The sequence below is a fragment of the Rattus norvegicus genome, chromosome 11 (assembly GCF_021556685.1).
Source record: "Rattus norvegicus strain SHRSP/BbbUtx chromosome 11, alternate assembly SHRSP_T2T, whole genome shotgun sequence".
Lineage (NCBI taxonomy): Eukaryota > Metazoa > Chordata > Mammalia > Rodentia > Muridae > Rattus > Rattus norvegicus.
The window spans coordinates 58,270,807-58,295,809 of NC_141544.1; the positions used below are offsets into that span (position 1 = coordinate 58,270,807).

The following is a 25,003-nucleotide window of genomic DNA, read 5'->3' on the forward strand; positions in this document are numbered from 1 at the left end:
AAGAAAATAAAACATAGGGTCCGGAGAATTGGCTCACAGGTTAAGATCACCAGCAGCGAACTCAAGTTCAATTGCCCGCACCCACATGGTGAGTCAGTCACAACCATCTGTAACTCTAGTCCCAAGGGGTCCAATACCATCTTTTAGCCTCCACAGACACCAATCATGTTTGTGATACACAGACATACATACAGGCAAAATAACCATACACACAAAACTTAGTTAGTTAAAAACCTACACTAATTAAACAGAAACCAGAGCATAGCCCAGGTATCATTTTTGGCATATATCATGAATATAAATCTTCTAACTCTAAATTATTAATAAATGAACATGAGACATGCTATTCATTTACCAAAGAAGCACTGAACTAAGCTTTATATAAAAATCTAAAATGAAGGGGTTGGGGATTTAGCTCAGTGGTAGAGCGCTTGCCTAGGAAGCGCAAGGCCCTGGGTTCGGTCCCCAGGTCCGAAAAAAAGAAAAGAAAAAAAAAAATCTAAAATGAGCACTAGGAGGCATACTGATTACCATGTAATAACTTAAGTCAAGTCCCAGAAAGAGCTCCATGTTCAACCCTCAGTTAATTAGACATGGGGTTTTCCCTAAAACACTGGTCGAAGTTTTACAGTGTATTTGAATTATACTAAAAAGAAAATAGCACAGTGGTACTGGTATCAGTAACTTCAAAGACCATAAACACGTGAACACATACCTTCTGTAAATCAGCAGGTGATGACTTTTTCCTTTTTCCCTCTGTAACAATCTCTACAAAAATGAAAGACATAATAAAAATCACCACTTATTATCTAAATAACATAATTTAATGAATGGGGTCTTTTTGTATCTATCCCTTATTTAAAATTGCTTATTATGCTTATAATACACTGATATATTTTGTAGACCCTGAAGAGGCTATGCCTAAAGACGAAAAAGTCTGTCACGTGTCAGTATAACAGACCATCACAAATGTCTCCAGTATGAGGACAATTTAGAAGAACTAAACAGAAATTTCCTAATAAAAATGTCATACCCGTGGTAGAAGCAGATGATTGGGCAAGTTCTCGTGATAAGGAACAGAGGTGAGATTATCTAGAAGTTGGCAGCATTCTCTCTCTCCTCTCTCCCTCTCTCCTGCCCTCCCCCTTCTCTCCTCTCTCTCTTCTTCTCTCTCTCTCTCTCTCTCTCTCTCTCTCTCTCTCTCTCTCTCTCTCTCTCTCGTGTGCCACTGCTACATAAACAGAAACACTTTAACTCTTTACTCATCAACATTTTTCAGACTTCCTGTGGGTTCTACTTGTATGAATTCTCTCATTCAATCAGGAAACATTTGCTTAATAGCTATCGTGTGCCACTCATATCAGGTCTAACGAGCTAAGCAATGAGTATGAACAATACTGAACAAATCAGACACAAGCCAAGATTTCTTAGCAATTTTTACCCACAATCTGCGCATGGTGGAGCATGCCTTTAATCCTAGCACTCAGGAGGAAGGGACAGGTGAGTCTCAGTGGTTTCAAGGCCAGCCTGGTGGTCTACATACCAAGTTCCGGGACAGCCAGAGCTAATGGTAAGAACCTGTTCAAAAAAGTAACTGTAACCTACCAAATTATACAACTGATTTCACAATAAAAACTGCATACACATACACATGTATACACATAACACCAAGTCATCTACTTGTGGCATATTACTGCAATTCAGCAAGAAAAGAATCTGTCAATAAATGATGGAGAAGCAATTGTTTGTTTTTATGTTTAAGTACATGTATGTAATGAACATGTAGGGTGTATACAGGCACGAGTGCAAGTTGCATGCATCTCTGAGTATTCAGGGAAAACAGAGGACATCAGGTGTCCTGATTTATCACCGGCTGCCTTATTTGAGATGAGGTCTCTCATTGGACCCTGAAGGCCAGCAACCAATGGGCCATGATCCTTCCGTCTCTGTCCATTACAGTGCTACGGCTATAAAACATACAGCTACACTAGTCTTTCATGGATGGTGTTGTACATTGAACTTAGGTCCACCTACCTCTGCCTCCCAGGTGCTGGGATTAAATGTGTGCCACACACCCAGCTTCACCCAACTTCTGAAATAAAAACCTCTCGTTCTAAATGCTGTTCTTGGCCCTGAGCACTTTCCTTGACTCCACATCCTGTCACGTTACTTTACCCTAAGTTAAACTAAACTAATCTTTCTCTGAGCACTTCCTCCTACTGCTTACTATCACTGGGTTCATATCAACTTTAGTAACCCCGACCACTGCAAACTCACGTTTTAAAACTCCAAAATTATGTCTTTTATTCACCCCAACAGAACCTCCTATTCCTGAGCTCAGAATTGAAAACTCCATTTTTCTAATACCTCGCCTATTTCACAGCAAGCCATGACTGCAATATTAACTTCTCAAACTGTATACTTGTCTTCATCCCCACTTTCCCCATGTCATCAAATCTACTCCATCCCCCTCTTCTAGCACCTCACCCTCTCAACTATAGCTTACCTGATATATCATTAACCATCTTCCTCTCCACTGACCTTTCCTAGTCCCTTGCCAATCAGTCTTCATAGTCTTTTCTAACCCTGTTCCCCTACTCCAACTTGTGTAACATTCCCTCCTCTCACCTTCTCAGCTTATTCCTGTGGCCTACTTCCTCCCATCACTTAGTTCCTTCAGCTTCTTGAAATCTGCCTTCTGTTGCTATCAGACCGCATTCACCACGAAAAGTAACCTCTACTGGCAAATCTCTCACAGGACTTCCTGTGAAATACTACCATCGCCCCCTCTCTTCCTAAACCTACTGTTAGTCCACCTACCTAATAGCTTGCCAGTGTCTATTCTCTCCATTTTCAAATCATCTGACCTTGTTTTGTTTGGGGTTCTTTTGTTGTTTGGGTTTTTTTTGTTTTGTTTTGTTTTGTTTTGTTTTGTTTTGTGGTTTTGTTTTTGGGGTTTTTTGCTTTTGTTTTTTTGATACAGGGTTTCTCTCTAATGTAGGCGTAGCTGGCCTAGAGCTTGCTATATAGACCAGGCTGGCTTTGAAGTTACACGGTGGGACTGGGATTAAAGACATGTTGCCACCATACCTAACCCTTTATACTTTTTTTTTTTAAGATTTTTATTTAATTTATGTATGTGAGTACACTGTTGTTATCTTCAGACACACCAGAAGAGGGCATCATATTCCATTACAGATGGTTGTGAGCCACCATGTGGTTGCTGGGAATTGAACTCAGGACCTCTGAAAGAGCAGCCAGTGCTCTTAACCGCTGAACCATCTCTCCAGTCCCCTTTATACTTTTTATGGACAATTCCACTCACTTCAACTTCCTTAAGTATCGTCTGGGAAAATAATGCAGATTCACCATAGAGAGAAGGAGCTCAGTCCCTTGTCTGGAACAGGTATATACTTAGCAAGGCCAGTATGGCCAGGGACTTGGAGGAGCTGCTGTTTTCCAGACACTGAGAACCCAACTTTTCCCTCCCAAAGCCAGTGGTCTGTGATGCACTTGAGATATCTTGGGATCTCTTTGTGAAAATTTGTTTATCTTCTTGCAGACAGACTGTCCCATTATGTGACAGTTTTCTGCTGACTCTGTGACATTTTCCCCTGCAAGCTGTATATAAAATGCTGTACTTCTTGATAAACTTTCTTGGCATAAGAAACAGCTTGCTCAAGACCTTCCGATCCCTGCTTTCCTATCTTATCCTTCCATCCCCTAAGGGTTACGCCCTTAGGACCTGGTCACTGAAGAACAACTTGCTGGTCCAAGTCACATTATACTTCTAATACTGCAAAACAGGTATCACCTGGACCAACTGATGCATGTTAGAAAAATGTATCATGGGACACTAATCCCTCAAGATGGAACTGCAGAAGAAATCAGGAAGCATTCGGCTACATTTTCATTTGTTTATTGGCGTCTGGGGGAGTCATACATATTGCAGTACTCATGTAGAGGTCAGAGGACAATGCTCAGGAGTGGTCTGTGTCTCTCTGTCTGTCTCTGTCTCTGTCTCTCTCTCAGTACCAAGTGAATTCTTGTGTCAGTTTCAGCAGGAGGCACCTTTGCCCAATGAACCATCTTATCAGTCCTCACAGCCAATTTCTTTCTTTCTGTTTATGTTTTTAATTGAAATAGAATTATATCAGTTTCTCCCTTTCCTCTCCTCCCTTCACCCCCTCTCTGGTACACTCTCTTGAAAGCCACTTTCTTCGTGAGCCACAATACACAAGAGCACACAGAGAATTTAGAAATCCTGAAGGTATTTTTGATCTTTGGTTTTAAACTAGTTATTTTTTAGCCATGTAATTTTTTTCCCAAAGTAGGGATAATTAACACAAAATGGTAATAAAGGACATGAATGCTATAGATGTTGTATTTAGAGACCAGATGCTTAATTCTGACCCTGTTTCTAACACTAGTTTTTTATAACAGATGCTTATGACTCTTAAATCCCAGTTTAATCCATAATCAAAAATAGTAAGTCACTTGAAAGAATTAAAGTTTGTCAGGCCAAGGGTGTAGAAGGTGCAGTCCACTAATGTCATCTTCAGACACTTGCAGACAAGATCTCAGACTGAGCTGAGTCTGTCAGTACATGAACAGGAAGACAGAGTGTTGGACCGCTGGTTTTGACGAGTATATGACTCTCAGGTGATTCCCAACACCAACATGGCAGCTCACAACTCTCAGTCCAGTTCCAAAGGATCTGACATCCTCTCCTGGTCACCACAGGCACCAGGAACACACATGGCACACATGTGGACATGCAGGAAAAATGCTCATAGACACAAAATAAAAAATATAAATCAAAATGAAAATATTTTAAGAAGGGAATGGTGGCACATGCCTTTATTCTGAGAACCCAAGAGGCAAAGGCAGGCAGATCTCTGAGTTTGAGACCAGCCTGTTCTACAAAACAAGTGCAGGACAGTACATTTCTGTTAATATACATATGAAAAATTAAATATACTATTAAGCAAGTTCTTTAGTGTTCACATTATATACTATAGGTATATTGGGGTAAAAAGCTAGAAAACAGTAGATTTCTGAATGGATCTGATAACACATTATTCTGCAGAAAGGCCATTTCTAAAGGAGAGTCATGAGAAAAAATTCTCTAATGACATGATTACTTTTATGAATTTGAGGTCTTAATCTCAAAACTCATTCCAAAAGATCTTTCCTAGAGGTATCGCTAACATAAATACCTGTGTGTTTTCAGATTAGCCATTTTTTATTCTCAATGTTTTTTTTTCTAAAAGTATATACATTGGGCTGGAGAGATGGCTCAGTGGTTAAGAGCACCAACTGCTCTTCCCAAGGTCCTGAGTTCAAATCCCAGCAACCACATGGTGGCTCACAACCATCTGAAATGAGATCTGATGCCCTCTTCTGGTGTGTCTGAAGATAGCGACAATGTAATCATAATATATAATAAATAAATAAAATATTTTAAAAGTATATCCATCAAATAAACTATAATAAGTGACTATAACCAGGCAAAGGGGAAAGATTTTGCCAATGGAAAGAAAAGCCTTGATATATCTTATATCTTGATATAACACACTAACATAGGTAAATGTAGTGAACCAAGATGAAACATGTTTATTAAGAAGAAACTGTGCATCTTAAACTGAGATTATGATTATGCCTAAAGCTCTACATTTAAAAACTCTCAAATGATACTAAATACTGGATTTTTCTAGTATGTCAATTTTGCTTGACCCCAGGGAGCAGGAATAGGAAAACAAAAACTCATCTGTGGAGACATGCATACAAAAACACCTTTATGTCTTGCATAAATATAATTTCAAAGGCAAAGAGCAGCTAGTATCTTAAAAATACTCAAGGGGGAAAAGCTAGGCACGGTGGCAACACAACTATAATCCTAGCACGGGCAAAGTCTGAGGCAGGAGACTCCCAAGCTCCAAAGCAGACTAAATACAAAAATACTAGTAAGATCGATTGCATATGAAGAGATCGTGGGATATCAACTCTGCCAAACCAAGTCCTCAGAGATCTGTGCTCATGGCCAACGATAAGAGCTTTATACACACTGCCACTGGGCATACCTAAATAGATTAGAAACTGCTGACACTAGTTCTACCAAAATAAACAGTATAATGATAAATTTTAAAGTGAGATGAGCTGAGTTGGTCGGTGGTGGTGCAAGCCTTTAACACCCAATATATGGGAGGCAAAAGCAGGCAGATCTCTGAGTTGGGAGGCCAGCCAGGTCTACAAATAGAGTTTCAGGATAGCCAGGGCTACACAGAGAAACTCTGTCTTGAAAAACCAGAGAGAGGGGAAAGGGGCTGGGCTGGGCTGGCCTGTAACCCCAGCATTCAGAAGAGGGAAGCAGGGGGACTGCGAATATGACCCCATCCTGGGTTACACAGGGAGACCCTTTCTCAAAAAAAGAAAGAAAAAGAAAAAAAGGGAAGGAAAACAAAACCAACTCAACGAATGCATCGATGTTGTTTTATGTACTAGACTGCATGTCTACGCACACGGGAGTTGACTCGAGGACTTAAGAGGTGCACTGAACAGGAGCTGTGTAACAATAACTTGTCGACTGGGCGGAGCTCTATCTCAATTTTACACAAAACTTAAGAGGTTCTTGAATTTCAAGTCTTAAAACAATTTCAAACAAAAATGGGCTGAGAATAAAAACAAAAAAGCCCGGCTTCAAATCCTCTGACTTCCGAATCACTTTTGGAAGATGCTGGAGGCTGGAAAAGAAAAATGCTATTAAACGAGCCAGTCGGACGAGAAGGACAGCTGGAGTATTTATTTACTCGAGGAGCTGAGGGGACGATCAACAAGCCCCGCCTTCCTCGCTTGCAGCCTCTCCGACCTGCCAAAGGAAGGAGGGAAGGCGGCCAGGCAAGAGGTCAAAGGATCCGAGGAAAGTGACATCTTGTGCAGGGTAGGTGGGAGCGAAAGTGAACGCGGGTGGAATTACGAGGAAGGCGTGGCAGGACAGCGGCTAGCCAGCAGAAAAGACCGGTGAACCGAAGACAATTGAGAGTGTCCCGGGAGGAGGGAGCATACCAAAGGGGTGCAGAAGGGGCAGACCGCAGAGGCTTCTCCGACAGCTGCGGGCGCGGCCCCCGAGCTCTCCATTATGCGCGCCCCCGCCGCTCCCTCCCGCCCTCTCCCCCTCCCCACCGCGCCTCCGAGCAGCCGCCAGCCGCGCAGGTAGCACAGTCCGCTCGGCCCTCGTGCAGGCTCTCCTCACCTGACGAAGCTCGCCGACGCCCAGGCCTGGCCCTATCCATCTTCTCCACCGCCAGCTCCTCCAGTCCCACTTCCAGGCGCTGTCACCTCAGGACCCCTCGGGCTGGGGAAGGGAGGGGGAGGGGAAGAGAGAAAGCCAGAAGTGGGATTCGCGCTTGCGCACTAGTAGTCGCCTCCCTCCGACCGGAAGTCCCTTGCCCCTCCCACCTCTGCCGGAGGTCGCGCTTCCTGGGCCTTGTTTTGCCTGCGAGCCACGGCCCTGGCGGTGGGGATTTTTCACCCACAGTGTCGCTAAGGAAAAGTAAAACTTGATTTAGGATTTTAACCCGTTGACTTTAAAATTTAGGTTGACAAAAAAATTAAAAATACCGAGTACCTCCGCTTTTTAACGAAATTGCCCCAAAAGTATAAGAAGTTACTCTGTATTTCTAGCTATTTGTCCTCAAGAAACCTACTCAAACTTAGAAAAAAGAACAGCAAAATATAATTGTTCTTATTGTTGCTTGGTGTAAGAAATCATCAAATATGAGTCTTTTCTATCAAAAATTGTAAAGCGTGTGTTTAGTACTGTTAGGTCTCAGGACGTCCGTAATAGCCAAAACAACAGTCTTGGCCCAGCAGTTAGATTTCAGTTCCCTTCCTAGCAGATGGGACATATGGCTCTTCACTGACAGACACCAGTGGTTGCATATCAAGGTCCTACAGTCCCTATTCACAAATACCCCTACCCCTAGCCTCCTGGCCTTTCACCTTCCCCACCCCTGCACTATGCTAAGCCCAGAGCCCCGCCCCTGGGACAAGGATTTCCCCCTGCTCCTGCCATCTGTTACTGTCTCAGGATCTCCACTATTCTCTCCCACTGTTCTTCCTGTGCCCCCTTTCACACAGGAGCAAAATATTTACACCTTTTTCACACACACACCCCCAACTTGAATGACATTTAGACAAATGTCTTAATCTTTCCACCTAGTTGGAGCCAGAAATGTGATGTATTCCAGGACTTGATTTCCTCTTCTCATTTCCTGTGTGCCAATTCTTTTTAGAATAGTCACTAGAATTAAGACTATGTGGTCTATGGTGGTTTGTATATGCTTGACCCAAGGAATGACACTATTAGGAGATGTGGCCTTTCTGGAGTAGGTGTGTCACTGTGGATGTGGGCTTTAATACCCTCATCCTAGCTGCCTGGAAGCCAGTCTTCTCCTGTTTGCCTTTGTAAGATGATGTAGAACTCTCAGCTCCTCCTACACCATGCCTGACTGGATGCTGCTATGCTCCCCCCTTGATGATAATGAACTGAGTCTCTGAACCTGTAAGCCAGCCCCAATTAAATGTTGTCCTTTATAAGACTTGCCTTGGTCATGGTGTCTACTCACAGCAGTAAAACCCTAAGATATGCTAAGAGCCCCCACCAATGGGAAAGACACAGGTCACCAACTGAATTACATATAAATCAAATTCTTTTTCAATGTGTTTGTTCTTCTGAGCACATCCTCTTCATGAAGTCAAGCTTGCCTTGTCCAGACATTTTGATTAGAATGGTGGTCTCTTTCTTTACTCCCCTAACCTATTTCTCACTTTTGAAACGAGCCTGGATGGCCTAGAACGGATGGAAATGCTCCTGCCCCTGCTTCTGCAGTGCTGGGATTAAAGATGTGTGGCACCAGACCTGGCTGGAAGTTTTAAAAGAAAAAAAATGACCTAATAATGACTGTTAGAATGGCAGCTTGTATGGGGAGAGATCACACAAGGCCAGAACAGCTCCACAAGAGAGGAAAGTTTATTAGGGGAGAAGGGGAAAAGAGGAAAGGGGATGAAGGGACGACAAAAAAAGAAGGAAAGAGAGAGTGAAGGTCGGGGGCTTTGCCTTTTATTTGGACCATGACTTAATCACACCCAACAACCCTGCACACAGTTAAGGATGGGCAGGTGAATGGTGGGAATGTATGGCAGTTGCCATAGCAACAGATGCATGGGTTCTTATCGCCCATGGGTGACATCACCACTGGATTTGGAGGCTGTAGGCTCCCATGCCAACACTGAGTATTTGTGCTGAATAGTTTTATGTCAACTTGACATGAGTTAGGGTTATCTAAAGGAGGGAACCCCATTTAAGAAAATGCCTCTGCGGGGCTGGGGATTTAGCTCAGTGGTAGAGCGCTTACCTAGGAAGCGCAAGGCCCTGGGTTCGGTCCCCAGCTCCAGAAAAAAAGAACCAAAAAAAAAAAAAAAAAGAAAGAAAGAAAGAAAATGCCTCTGCACAATCTGGCAGAAGGGAATTTTCTCCAGCTGTAGTGATTTGGTGGGGGAGGGTCCAAGCCATTGTGGATGGTGCAGTCTCTGGGCTGGTGGTCCTGGGTTCTATAAGGAAGCAGGCTAAGCAAGTGATGGGAAGCAAGGCAGTAAGCAGAACCTATCCATGTGCTCTGTGTCAGCTCCTGCCTCCAGGTTCCCGCCTTGTTAAGTTCCTGTCCTGACTTCCTTCAATGTTGAACAGTGATATGGAAGTCTAAGTCAAATAAACTGTTCCTACCCCAAGTTGCTTTGTTCATGGTGTTTCATCACAGCAATAATAACCCTGACTTGGCTGGTGGTGGTGCATACCTTTAGTTCCAGCACTTGGGAGACAGAAGCAATCTAATCTCTCTGAGTTTAAGGCCAGCCTAGTCTACAGAATGAGTTCTGGGCTAGCCAGGGATACACAGAGAAAATGTGGGGAGAGAGAGAAAAAGAAGAAAAGAAACCCTAACTAAGACATTATTGTTATTTGGGCAGGTTATTTATTAACCTCGACATTTTAGACGCATGCTCACTCTGTAGCCCAGGTTAGTCACTATGTAGTCCAGGCTATGCTTGCACTTCTGTCAGTGCTGGAATTACACGTATAAGCCACCAAGCCCAGTTGAATAGTTATTAATTTAGGGTTTGGAGAGAAAAAAGATTAGATGAACACATACTTTATAAAGGAGATGTATTTAAAAATTAAAGTTTACCTTTTATTAATGTCTCTCTTCCCCCCCCCCACCAAAAATAAATAAATAAATAAATAAGCTAAGCATGCTGTCTCGAACCTATAATCCCAGCACTTGGGAGGCAGAGGCAGGAGGATCACAGTGATTTCAAGGCCAGTCTCTGATCTGAGTTCTTTGTGGCAACAGCCTGCTCTATCAGTAGCTTAAATATTAGACTCTTATTTGGCCTATGTATGTGATGATCTGTAACCTTCTCGACTGAATTAGAGCAGAGTGTATTTATGTGTGGGCATATACATGGTCCAGACTTTTTTTTTTCTTTTCTTTTTTTCAGAGCTGGAGACCGAACCCAGGGCCTTGTGCTTGCTAGGCAAGCGCTCTACCACTGAGCTAAATCCCCAACCCCGACTTTATTTATTTTACTCTGATGTGTAGGTGTTGGGATTTAAGCTTGTGCCACCTGGTTTGGCAATCAGTGCCTCAACTTGCTGAGCCACCTGGCTGACCCAAGACATGACATGCTACTCTGCCCTATTACATTGTCTCCTCTCATAAGAGTTAGTCCAATGAGCACACATGGAGGGACCCATGACTCTAGCAACATATGTAGCAGAGGATGGCATTGTCCAGCATCAATAGGAAGAAAAGCCCTTGGTCCTGTGAAGGCTCATTTCCCCAATGAAGGAGAATGCCAGGGTGTTGAGGTTGGAGTGGTTGGGTAGAAGTGGGAGCATCCTCACAGAAGCAGAGGGAGAGGGAAGGGGATATAGGAGAGGGGGAAAGGGGAGAACATTGAAAATGTATATACATATAATATCCAAGAAAATAAAATTAAAAAAAGAAAAAAAGTTAGTCCACCTTCCACCTTAGACCATGCCCCAGTTTATCCGTAACCTTGAGAAGGTCCTGTGCTGGTGAGTTGCTGTGATTCACTAGATGCCTCAGCTGGCTATATTTTGGCACTGCACTGAGGTTGTGCTGGTTGCCCCAACCTCTACTGGGCTCCTTACAGCTATTTAGAGCATGAAAACAATCCAAAGTGCTAAAACGAATAGCTTCAGACAGCCTACAGTCAAGGAAGCTGTGCTGAGTGGTTGCCACAGAGGCATGGATGTGGTTTTATATCAGAAAGATAATAGACAAAGGTGACATATTTGACTATTTGAAGGCCAATCTTTCACATTTGTTTTATTCGACTTCTTATTTGAATGCTTTTGACCATTGGAATTGAGAGTGCAGTCTGAATAAAATAAGAGCCATCTAAGAATAAAGTTAATAGGGAACTGGAGAGAGAGCTCACTGGTTAAAAGCATCTCCTGCCCTACAAGATCTCTGTTTGCTTCCTGACTCCATGTGACAGTTCATAGCTTTGTAGAACTCCATTGCCAGGAGAGCTGACCTCCACTTCAGACCCCTTTGGGCTCCTGAATTCATGTAGTGGACATAAACTCTCATAGACTAACACACATACACATAAATACGATAAATAAATCAATCTAAGTGGGAGTCAATACCATAGGATCTGTTAATCATCTGGGCAGGAGACAACCCCTCAGAAAAGCTGATTCAACTGAAGCCATGATAAAGATGTAGGAGGAGTAACTATTCCCTTAATGAGGCAATGTCGTTACACTAAAGGGACCCCTCCTTCACTGCAGTTGTTTGCAGATCTTCAGAGCTACGCCTTCCCATTTTCCTGAGTTCTAATTCATAAAGCATAATTTTTCCTTCTCCTTTTAGTCCTTTTTTCAGACCCCATCCAAAAGCCCAAATATGCTTCCCTTGGTGTCCTGACTTTTTCAGTTTCTCTGAAGCCTTCCCTGCTACTCAGTCCTTTTCTCCCTCTGCTGCCATCCTCTCTCCCTGACTCTATAACACATGACTTTCCCTGTCTTCCTAACTCCTGGTAGATGCTGGCGTTTCCTGTTTACCTGCCTTGTTCTTTTTCCCTGAACCTCTAATAAAAGTGTTCTTAAACTTTCTTCTGGGGTCCTTTTACTTCTTTTAATGAATTTCGTCTTACACTGGGGGCAGTACACAGGTGCCACAGTGCCAATGTGGAGATCAGAGAACAACCTAGGGAACTGGTACTCACCCTCCACCACCATGGGGTGCCCGGGATCAAACTCAGGTTGTCAAAGTAGCAGCAAGTGCCTTTACTGCTGAGTCATTTGTTTGCCCCTTTAAAAAATTCTTTTGTAGATGAGACCAAACTCAGAAAAGGAAACACCTATCCTCTGTAAAAGCATCTCCATTTCTATTTAAATGGGTCTGTCTTGAAAGACGTCTTGGGTCACGGTGCTGCTATTTTGAACTAGCTTCAGCCCCTTGGTTTTTCTTCTCAGATTTAAAATTTGGTTTCTCTGTAGTATGGGAACATGCCTGGAACCTCAATACTCCTGTTGCGGTAAAAATAAAAAATGGATCGACAGCCTCTGGTACCCTCGAGTTCTCGGTCCACTGCATCCGCAGGAGCTGCCTGCTTCAGCTGTTTCTCTGCCAGCCACTTTCACACACTGTCCCCTTGGCAGGTTGTTACCACACCTGACACACACATCATATTCTGAGGGCTATTCCACACTAGTGGGCATCACACCACACTAGTCCCAGGCATTCTATAGCCTAGCACGACTTGCAGAATTCAGACAGGTTGTCTCTCTGTCCACCAGGAACTTTGCTCATATTCCCTGTAGCCCAGTAAAATCAAAGCTCTAGAAACTTGTAGTTTAACAATTAGATTTATATATTAAGTTCTCAATCTACAATACATCCACAGGATAAATTCACTGCCAATTAATAAAGATAGAAACCGCCCACCTAGACAAGATAAAATTGACCTAGACCATTTGGTTCAGAATCCTCCTCCTCCTCTGTCTCCATCTTCCTTCCCTCTCTCCTCCTCTTCCTTCTATGTCCTTCCTAGCCTTTTCCCCACCTACCCTTCCTTTTTATCCAATGATAGGCTTCACCTTATCCTGGACCTGCCTTGCTGCATGACATAATGACGTCATCCTACCCACTCCAGAGTTGTGGATATGAGGATCAGATGTTCAAGGTCATCTTCGACATTATCCAAATTGGATAATGAACGAAGGAATAAGTCCTCATTAATGATCATCAAACTTTGATAGCATCTATTCAAATATTATCCCCAGCCTCTAAGTGCTAGTATAGGAAGAGCTATCTGGCTGAAGTAGTTTTAGATGCATGCACAACAAGGTAAGCAGGGACCTCAAAGTGAAGTCTTAGGAAGAACACTCACCTCCTTTAGACAGGGTCTCACTGTGTATTAGAGTCTGACCTCGAACTCACGAAGATCCTCCTATCTCTGCTTCCTGAGTGCTGTGATATAAGGCATGCACCAGCATACACAGCTGCTTTGCTATCTTACGCCTCGTGGATAATTGGGCATGCGTGTGATTAAAATCAAGTGCATTATGAGAAATGTGCATTTGTGAAATATTTACATAATCTTTCAGTCAAAATAGAGAACGGGGACCATCAAGATGGCTCAGTGAACAGGGAATGAATGGTGCTGTGGTAACATGTTCACGCTTACATACATACTATACACACAGACAAAATAAATATAATGGACCAAAAAAGAAAATATAGAATAACCCAAACTATGCTCTAGTAACCAAACTCTCCTCTTCAACATCATTAAAAGAGGCCACCAAGCCTGACAACCAGAGCTCCATACCCAGAGCCCAAACAGTACAAGAGAGAACTGATTTCTGAGAGCTTTCTCTGACTTTCAATGTGTGTGTGTGTGTGTGTGTGTGTGTGTGTGTGTTCTTTCTGCTTCTATATGCTTGAGGATATGCATAACACACACACACTCCAATCAATGTAAAAGATATATATTTTAATCCAGACCCTTGAGTATCTTCCTTCATATGGCCCACTTTCTTGCAACATATTCTCAACCATTTTATACCTTTTAAGTATTCTTGCTATTTTGAAAACTGTCTAAGCACCATTTCAATCCTGTGAATAAGGGGCCAGGAACCTAGAAACACCAGGTCCAGACCCTAACCAATAATGTGCACATGTCTGTAAGTCCAGCACTTGGAAAGTGAGGGCAGGAAGATGAGAAGCATAAGGTGGTCCTCATCCACATAACAAGTTTGAGGCTAGACCTCAAACTTGAGAACCTCAAACAAACGCTTCCCCCAAAGAATGCCTTAAGCCCCTCTCCCAAGCAGCTATTAGAGCTAGGCTCTTAGAGGTTGTGGTGTATGTTACTTATGCTTCCACTAGGTGGTGCGATTTAGATACAGACTCCTCGTTGTAATCAGTCCTGGATTGGTTGGCAGAGAGAGAGAGAGAGAGAGAGAGAGAGAGAGAGAGAGAGACAGAGACAGAGACAGAGACAGAGACAGAGACAGAGACAGAGACACCAGCGGAGGCTCTGGAGAAGATAACACAACCTACTGAGCTGACTAAGCTGTGCAGTGAGCTTCAGGTTTCCAGTTTTCATGAGCTATCTAGGCTGGGCTGTGGTGATGCAGCTGTCTTTGAATTGTCTCTTCTCACCAATATTCCTTTATGTAACACCAACAGAGCTCACTGGTTCACCAAGTCAGGCTTTGCCAGTATCTGAACTTTTGTCTGTCTGTGATCCCTATCTGGCATGGATGTATGTTTGTTCATGTCTCACAGACATAGTGTCACATAACAGAGACAAATGGTGTCTGGACATGCATTCCAGAAATGCACTTGATTGAATTGACGCAGGAAGAACCCATCCTTAATGGGTGTGGGGCATCATTCCCTGAACTTGGTCTGAATAAAAAGAAGGCTCAGGCCTATAAGATGGTAACCAGGAAAGGGTACCTGTCACCAAGACTGATGTCCTGAGTTCAATACCTGGGACCCAGATGGTAAAAGCTGAGAACCACCTCCCACGGGTAATAGTCCTTGACCTCCACACTCACACTGTGGTATGCATGTGCCCACATACACACGCATGCACACAAAGTGAACACACTAAAATTAACAAAAAAATTAATGGGCCTGGAGAAATGACTCAGCTGTTTTAACACAGACACACACACACACACACACACACACACACACGGAGAGATACAAAGGCAGAGACATACACACATGCACAAATGCACCTAAAAAAAATAAATCTTTTAATTGAAAAAGAAGAAAACAGCCTTCGCATTCATCTTCCTCTGCGTCCCGACTGCCTATCCAGAGTGATCAGTCAGCCTTCTGCTGCCATCCCCTCTCCGTGACAACACTCTGCACCTCCCTGTAACTCTGCACCAGAGGAAACCCCTCCTTCCCTCGAATTGTTTGCATTAGGGTATTTCATCACAGCAATAAAACTGGCAACAGCTAATACTTGGAGGTTGACAAAATTGATTATTTAGATTCTAGCAGCTGTCACAATGTATTTAACATTTTCTAAGAACAATGCATAATCTGAGCAGGAGAGAGAGCACAATTGGCAAAGGTGCTTGTTGTAATCCTGATGACCTAAGTTCAATCCCAGGGACCACATGCTGAGGAAAGAGATAAGTCCCAAAAGTTGCTTTCTGATCTCTACAAATGCAGCATGGCATGTGTGTAGCCATGTGCACAAGCACATATACATTCACATACGTACATAGATAAATAAGTAAATGTAAAAGCATCATTCATAAATCTTTGAGAAATATTAATTTAAATTATCAAAGAAGCCCTTTTTTTCCAAAAGCTTTCTGTGCAACTTTCTCTTACCTATATAAAGAAATTTAAATGTATTCTACACTTTACTACACCTTTGCAAAAGATTATAAAATTCTAATAATGCTTGAGTACCCATGATACAGCTGCCACTATTTCAAGAAATAGAACATTCAGTGACCGAAACAAAGTTTCTATCCCTGTCGCACTGGACATTCTAATGGAAGAAAGTGTATAAGGCGTGTCTGTGTCTACTGGTAATTAGTGCTAAAACAAGAACGACTGCTGGGTTGGTGGCACATGCCTTTAATCCCAGCACTCAGGAGGAGAGGCAGACAATTTCCGTGAGTCTGAGGCCAGCCTTGACTACATAGTAAGCTCCAAGGCTACTAGGGCTATGTAGAGAGACCGTGTCGCAACCCACCCCCCCCCCCCAAAAAATAAGAAAGGAAAGAAGAGAGACACAAAGGGCTGCCTACTCCTGTAGAATGCTCAGAGAAAATCACTCTGATCAAACAATAGTAGTCAGAAACTTGAAGGAAATGAAGCTCTGTGAATCTGAGGTAAAACTGTTGTAGTGGGGACAGTGAGGAGAAATGACTGCTTCACAGGCAAAGAAGTCAGATGTGGCTAGAGAGAGGCAAGCAGGTGATGGAGATGGCACCCAACAGAGAGCTAAGCATCAGATCAGGAGTGGGCCAGTGGGGCCTGGTAGACTTGGATTAGGACTTAGTGCTTATGGCAAAGACAGACTCTGAGTGTGAGGTGAGAACTTGAGGGAGCTAGGCCAGGATCCTATGAACCTTATGTGGGACAGGATATCCTGAGGAGGCTGGAGCTGGGTATTTATTTGCCTTCTCCCATACCAAGCTCTGATAAAATCCCAGCATGTCAGGCTTGCACTAAATAGTTTCTTTTGAGGGCAGGTCTTCCTAAGACCAAAACGTGGAAGGTATTTCACATTACTTTACTCCCACACCCTGACAGAAACATCAAAAGTAACAGAGAAGCTAGTGCACTCCAGGTGCAGGAGGTGCGCCTCTCTGCAGTCCCAGCCTGCCCACACTGGCCATCCAGGACTTTGTCAGTTGCTGTACAAGTTGTTTTTTGTTTTTCCAGCCACTGATTCCACTTCCTCTATAAGCTTCAAATTTCTATTCCAGTAAGTACACTGTGTTTTTATAAGGCAAAGACTTGCTCTGTATGTAGCTTCAGTTATCCTGAAAGCTGAGGTTATAGGCCTGCCTCAGTCTCCTGTGTGCTGGACTGGACTGGACCACCATGCCGACCTTTTTTTTTTTTTTTTTAAGATATATTTCTTTACTTACATTTCAAATGTTATTCCCTTTCCCGGTTTCCTATCCATAAACCCCCATCCCCCTCCCTCTCCCCTCCCCCTCTCCCATTGCGGGTATTCCTACCATCCATCCCCCTTACTGCCCCCCCATATCCCCCTGCATTGGGGGTCCAACCTTGGCAGGACCAAGAGCTTCCCCTTCCATTGGTGCTATGTATGCAGTAGGAGCCCTGGGTCAGTCCATGTATAGTCTCTCAGCAGTGGTTTAGTCCCTGGAAGCTCTGGTTAGTTGACATTGTTGTTCTTATGGGGTTGTAAGCCCCTTCAACTCTTTCAATTCTTCCTCTAATTCCCCTCAAGGGTGTCCTATTCTCAGTTCGGTGGTTTGCTGCTAGCATTAACCTCTGTATTGGACATGATCTGGATGTGTCTCTCAGAAGAGATCTATATCTATATCCGCATGCATTTTTTAGCTTCATCAATCTTATCTAGTTTTGGTGATTGTATATATATATATATGGGCCACATGTGGGGCAGTCTCTGAATGGCCATTCCTTCAGTCACTGCTCTAAACTTTGCTTCCATATCCCCTCCTATGGATTTTTCTTTCCCTTTTAAGAAGGAGTGGGAGTATCCGCATTTTGGTCATCCTTCTTCTTGAGCTTCCTGTGGTCTGTGGATTGCATCTTGGTTAGTTTTGGCATCTTTTGGGCTAATATCCATTTATCTATTTTTTTAATTTTTTCCATCTTTATTAACTTGAGTATTTCTTTTTTTTTTTTTTTTTTGGTTCTTTTTTTTCGGAGCTGGGGACCGAACCCAGGGCCTTGCGCTTACTAGGCAAGCGCCCTACCACTGAGCTAAATCCCCAACCCCTGAGTATTTCTTATTTACATTTCTTTTTTTTTTATTAACTTGAGTATTTCTTATATACATTTCGAGTGTTATTCCCTTTCCCGGTTTCCGGGCAAACATCCCCCTCCCCCTCCCATTCTTTATGGGTGTTCCCCTCCTCATCCTCCCCCCATTGCCGCCCTCCCCCCAACAATCTAGTTCACTGGGGGTTCAGTCTTAGCAGGACCCAGGGCTTCCCCTTCCACTGGTGCTCTTACTAGGATATTCATTGCTACCTATGAGGTCAGAGTCCAGGGTCAGTCCATGTATAGTCTTTAGGTAGTGGCTTAGTCCCTGGAAGCTCTGGTTGCTTGGCATTGTTGTACATATGGGGTCTCGAGCCCCTTCAAGCTCTTCCAGTTCTTTCTCTGATTCCTTCAACGGGGGTCCTATTCTCAGTTCAGTGGTTTGCTGCTGGCATTCGCCTCTGTATTTGCTGTATTCTGGCTGTGTCTCTCAGGAGCAATCTACATCCAGCTCCTGTAGGTCTGCACTTCTTTGCTTCATCCATCTTGTCTAATTGGGTGGCTCTATATGTATGGGCCACATGTGGGGCAGGCTCTGAATGGGTGTTCCTTCAGTCTCTGTTTTAATCTTTGCCTCTCCCTTCCCTGCCAAGGGTATTCTTTTTCCTCATTTAAAGAAGGAGTGAAGCATTCACCTTTTGATCATCCGTCTTGAGTTTCGTTTGTTCTAGGGATCTAGGGTAATTCAAGCATTTGGGCTAATAGCCACTTATCAATGAGTGCATACCATGTGTGTTTTTCTGTGATTGGGTTAACTCACTCAGGATGATATTTTCCAGTTCCAACCATTTGCCTACGAATTTCATAAAGTCATTGTTTTTGATAGCTGAGTAATATTCCATTGTGTAGATGTACCACATTTTCTGTATCCATTCCTCTGTTGAAGGGCATCTGGGTTCTTTCCAGCTTCTGGCTATTATAAATAAGGCTGCGATGAACATAGTGGAGCACGTGTCTTTTTTATATGTTGGGGCATCTTTTGGGTATATGCCCAAGAGAGGTATAGCTGGATCCTCAGGCAGTTCAATGTCCAATTTTCTGAGGAACCTTCAGACTGATTTCCAGAATGGTTGTACCAGTCTGCAATCCCACCAACAATGGAGGAGTGTTCCTCTTTCTCTGCATCCTCGCCAGCATCTGCTGTCACCTGAATTTTTGATCTTAGCCATTCTCACTGGTGTGAGGTGAAATCTCAGGGTTGTTTTGATTTGCATTTCCCTTATGACTAAAGATGTTGAACATTTCTTTAGGTGTTTCTCAGCCATTCGGCATTCCTTAGCTGTGATTCTTTGTGAATCCATTTTTTAATAGGGTTATTTGTCTCCCTGCGGTCTAACTTCTTGAGTTCTTTGTATATTTTGGAATATCCATTTATCAATGAGTGCATACCATGTGTGTTTTTCTGTGATTGGGTTACCTCACTCAGGATGAGATTTTACAGTTCATTCCATTTGCCTATGAATTTCATAAAGTCAATGTTTTTGATAGCTGAGTAGTATTCCATTGTGTAGATGTACCACATTTTCTGTATCCATTCCTCTGTTGAAGGGCATCTGGGTTCTTTCCAGCTTCTGGCTATTATAAATAAGGCTGCTATGAACATAGTGGAGCACATGTCTTTGTTATATGTTAGAGGATCTTTTGGGTATATGCCCAGGAGAGGTATAGCTGGGTCCTCAGGTAGTGGAATGTCCAATTTTCTGAGGAATCTCCAGACTGATTTCCAGAATGGTTGTACCAGTTTACAATCCCACCAACAGTGGAGGAGTGTTCCTCTTTCTCCACATCCTCGCCAGCCTCTGCTGTCACCTGAGTTTTTATCTTAGCCATTCTGACTGGTGTGAGGTGGAATCTCAGGGTTGTTTTGATTTGCATTTCCCTGATGACTTGAGGATGCACCATGCCTCTTGAGCTGTGGGTTTTGTTTTTTTTTTTTAATTAACCTCCCAGGCTCTAAGTTTTCCGTCTTAAGCAATGGTTGTCTCACTTCTAATCAGTCTAAGAAGAAAGGACTTTCAGTTTGGTGGATTGTGTAGTCGGTTTAGAAGTCTTACTGTGTAGCCTGCTAATCCTGGAACTTGTTATGTAGACTAGGCTGGCCTTGACCTTGCAGTAGTCCACTTGCTTCTGTCTCCTGAGTGCTGGGGTTACAGACATTCACCACTATTCTCAGCTCATTTTCAGTTTTTTCATAGTTTTTACTTATTAAATAAAACCAAATAACAATTTGCAAACATTTTTACATATCATACCAGAAAAAGAAAGCCAACAAACATTGCCTTTGAGAACTTTGAGTAGGGTTGGGATATGAGAATTTAAAAGTTCTGAGGGGATCTCTTTGAACATAACATGAAAGGGGGAGGATGCACTCAGAGACTGGAAGTGAGACCATTGGATAATGAGGATGAGAGTGGATGACTTGAACTGAAGGGAAGGGGTATAGGCAATTAGATCAGAGGTTCCAAGTGATAGAACTATGGACTTATTAGCTGATACAGGGTCGAAAAGATAGACATTTATAGCGCAAACAAATGAGGGGAACAACCACTTGCTGTAGTAAAGGAAAGCTAGAATAGATTAAAAGAGATGATTTATGTAAGTCTGAAATGAATGTTTAAAATATAGTAAGACAATTTGTCAATTAAACAGAATAAAGTTACAAATTGGAGTATATTAGCCAAATGAAATGTACTCTACAAAATCATGAAGAACTGCCAAGCAGCTAGAGAGGTGGCTTGGTGATTACGAGTTCTTGCTACGCAACTAAAAAGACATGAGTTTAGACCCCAGAGCCCGCAAAGCAAGCTGGGCATGGTCTCACACACACCTGCAAGCTTACCCCTTTGTGGAAAGGTACTCAGAAACAAGATGATCAGGGAGACTGTTTAATGCCAGCCTATGTGAAAGATACAAGCTCCAGATTCAAGGACAGACAGACCCTGCCTCAACTAAAAGTGGGGGGGAGTGATAAAGGGGGACATCTAATGCTGTCTTCTACCCTTTGAGAGCATTAACACAGGCACCTGCAATTGCACACACACATGCATACATCCCATGAATGTGAACATAAACCTGTGGCTCTCCCTGCTCCTTGCAGTGTCCTTGGCCACAAGCCCATGAAGGCCGAGAGAAGAGAAACAGCAATAGAGGTTCAGAAGGCCATGAGTACAGCAGAAAAACTTCTGGAGAGACAGCTGCACTGAGACAGCTCTACTTTATTGTTTCAGGGGTAGGGTACATGAAGGCTCTTAGGAGGATGGGTGGAATTGGTCATAACACAACACCTAATTACTATATAGGTGGGAGGCTAGAGCCAGACTTGTGCTGAGTAATGGCACAGGGTCATTCTTCAGATAAGGTTTTGCATTTGTACTCAGAGACAGTCTCCAAGTAAGGTTAGGCAGAGAAAGTGAAGCCCCTCTGAGAAAGGGAGTCCTCCATGTTGCGCCAAGTGAAGAGATATTGGGACATGGTGGACTTTGACCTCAGTAGCAGGGCTCTTCAACATAATCCAGTACACATGTACACACACACACACACACACACACACACACACACACACACACACACACACACTTAAGAAAAAAGAATTGTCTAAACCAGGCCTGGTGCTAGGGGAATATAATCTTTGATACATGGAAAGGTAGAGGAAAGAGAATGGCAAGTTTTAGCCCAGCCAGTCTGAACTAAATAGACACTGCCGTCTAAAAAAAATGTCTCCCTTCTTATTCTACAAGACAATGTCTATTGGTCCTCCTACTCAGCCCACCTCCACTCACCTTTTGTCTATCTGTGCTAGTTTTGTTTTCCAGCCCACTGATATTCATTCTTCCTCCTAATAATTGTCTCTTCACTAACTGGGTACACACCAAAAAAAAAAAAAAAAAAAAAAAAAAAAACCTGCAAGAGAATAAATGGATACTGTACCACGGTCATTACCAGAAAATATTTTCTTTGTGTTCTCTAGAAAAACAAAATAACTCACTACTTAACAAGTTTCTTTGCTTTACATGTCCTGTATCCTTTCTATTTTTAGCACAGAACTGCATAGCACCCGAATAAACAAGAGTTGAGACTTGAAAGAGCACTGCGTTTTTGTGCCAACCAGCTGTGATGATTAATCTGTCAACTTGAATGGATTTAGAATCACCATGGAAACACACTTCTGAATGCATCTCTGAAAGTGCTTTGAGAAAGCCTTAACTGAAAAGGCTCAGCCTTAACCCAAATGTGGGTACTACATTTCTAGGCTGGGGCCAGACTGAATAGAGGGAGACAATGAACTGAACACTGGAATTCATCTCTCTTCACTTTGTGACTGAGGCAATGTGACCAGCTAGTCCATTCCCCTGTCACTTCCCCACCATGATGGTCTATACCTGTGGTTTGAATGCTTGGCCACAGGGAGGGGCACTATTAGGAGATGAGGCCTTGTTGGCAGAAGTATGTCACCGTGGAGGCAGGCTTTGAGATCTTAAATGCTCAAGCTATGCCCAGTCTGGTTCTGCTGCCTGCAGATCAAGATATAGAAATCTCAGCACCTTCTCCAGCAGCACATCTGCCTGAAGCCTGCCATGCTTCCTGAAACGACACTAACGGACTGAGCCTCTGAAACTGTAAGCCAGCACCACCTAAATGTTGTCCTTCATAAGAGTTGCTGGGGTTGGGGATTTAGCTCAGTGGTAAAGCGCTTGCTTAGCAAGCGCAAGGCCCTGGGTTTGGTCTCAAGCTCCGGAAAAAAAAAAAAAAAAAGAGTTGCTGTGGTCGTGGTGTCTGCTCACAGCAATAGAACCCTAACTAAGACAGTTCCTGCCATCTGTGATCTGAATTAGCCCTTCCTTAAGTGGCCTTTGTTACCTACTTTGTCACAGCACAACAAGAAAAGTAATACACAATATTTTTAAAATAGAATTAAAGACCCTGTGTCATTAATATATTCAATAAATTATTTATAGTTCCTAAAAGTCTGAATCTGGAATGTCCCCCACCCCCACCCCCACCCTCACCCCCACAGGACCATGCTTCACAGTCTTTTTTTCCCTTAGCTTGGCACTGCTGGGGGTGAACTTCCGAGAAAGGACCTGATGGGTGGTTTTTAGACCATTGAGATGGCCATTAAAGGGAACTGCGGGACTGAAGCCTCTTTTTTCTCTTTTACTTTCTGGTCATGAACTGAGTTGTTTGTGGGGTGGGGATCTGGCTTGGTTGGTGAAGAACTTGCCTCTCAAGTGTGAGTATGTGAGTTTGACCTCCAGCACCTATGTGAACAAAGCCAAGAGTGCCAGCACACACTTCTGAGCCCAGTACTGGGAAAGTAGAGATGGGAGTTGTGAGGCTTACTGGCCAGCCAGCCTGGTGTGGTGAGTTGTAGGCCCAATAAGAGATCTCATCTCAGAAATAAAAAAGCAGGCAATATTCCTGAAGAGCAGCACCCAAGGCTGTCTTCCTGCCTCCACATGCATGTGCAAATGGTGCACACATCCATGCAACCAAAGTAGAGTGAAATAAATGTGACTGACTCATGCACACAAAAAATAGATTCGAAAACACTGCATTCTACCCACCAAGCCATCCGTATGGCACCTCTACCAGAGACCTTAAAGCACTGGAACTGCGTAATCATGGACCAGAATATCACACCTCTGAGCCAAAACAACCCTTTAATCGCTGCATAGCAACCGTAGTACTTATTACAGTAAAAGGTATCTGACACGATACCTTTTGCTCTGTTTTTGTCTTTGGAGCAACCCACTCAGGTGCCCAAAACCCCATCTTCCCTCCCCCCTAATTTCTTCTGTCAAAAATCCAGACTTTAGGGCTGCAGAGATGGCTTAGTGGTTAAGAGCATTAACTGCGCTTCCGGAGCACTCAAGCTCAATTTTGCACACTAAGTTTATGATATGACTCCTAGTACCAGACAATTATGTCAAAGGCCACAGTAGCTTTCTAATTAGAAACTTGCACACTTACTCACCCCGTGCGCCCCCAATTGCTGCTTACTATAAAGACTTGCTCCATAGACATTCAGGGATTCCCCCCAACACCAAAATTGTCCTGTGTGATGGTGGTGCGCTGGGTGGGGGGTGCGAGCTGGCTCGAATAGAATAAAGACCCTGCTGTGAGTTATATTGGATCAGCTCCTGTCTGTTTTTGGGGGGATCACAAACGCTTTCCCCACACAACAGTAACAACAGTAACCCTAATTAAGAGATTAACTAAATGTCTGCTGGGGGATAACAGCAACAAAAGGAAACAGCAATCCCCATTTATTCTGAGCTTTCTATAGTCAAGGAGTGAGCCCCCATCACTGTTTTGGAAGAAATCCAAAGGCAGAAGAGCAGAAACCCCTTACAGTGTGAACAGAGGTTTCTGGCGTGTCTTCTGGGGGAACTTCCTAGATGTGGAATGTCCTAAGGGATTGGGCAGGAGGGTATAGTTGTCCTTTTCTGATTGGTCTCAGATTATCAACAGGGAAAAGAAGTAAAAGTGGGCTGGTGACATTGCTCAGTGACTGGAGCCCATTAGTGCACATCTACAATGGTAGTGCTCCTACTGGAAAATGGATGGTAAAGACAAGTGGATCTCCAGGGGCTGGCGGGCCTTCTAACCTAGTATGTGTACCAGCAAGCAACAAAGACACCCCACCTCAACCAATGCAGAAGGTAAGCATCAGCCCTGAGGTTGTCCTCTGATCTCCACACGTGTGTGTGTGCCCACTTGTATGCACATACTTACACACATCACATGTACACAGAGGTGGTGTTTCAAAACCCGTGAAACCATCAGTTGTTCATCTGTCCTGGCCATTTGGCACGGGTTAGGACTGAAAGTATTAGCTTGCTTCCTGGGCTGTCACAGGAGAAAGAAATATGGCTTCTTCA

At 43.4% G+C, this 25,003-nt stretch overlaps 1 protein-coding gene and 1 long non-coding RNA gene across 6 annotated transcripts in view; one reads left to right on the forward strand and one right to left on the reverse strand.

Annotated features, from left to right (window-relative positions):
- Positions 1-7,415, reverse strand: part of Senp7 (SUMO specific peptidase 7) — a 140,352-nt gene extending 132,937 nt beyond the window's left edge. For 4 of the 5 annotated variants that reach the window (XM_087575867.1, XM_087575866.1, XM_087575865.1 and 1 more), the window contains exons 1-2: positions 7,253-7,389; positions 716-768 (exon numbers count right to left, since the gene is read on the reverse strand). In XM_087575867.1, the coding sequence (XP_087431993.1) occupies positions 716-768; positions 7,253-7,292 (93 nt within the window). In that variant the 5' untranslated portion in view covers positions 7,293-7,389. 5 annotated transcript variants of the gene reach the window in all.
- Positions 6,860-23,086, forward strand: LOC120095650 (uncharacterized). The gene is made up of 2 exons (XR_015633420.1): positions 6,860-6,940; positions 22,159-23,086. It is a non-coding gene; the product is annotated as an uncharacterized LOC120095650 (long non-coding RNA).
- Positions 23,087-25,003: the final 1,917 nt, after the last annotated feature.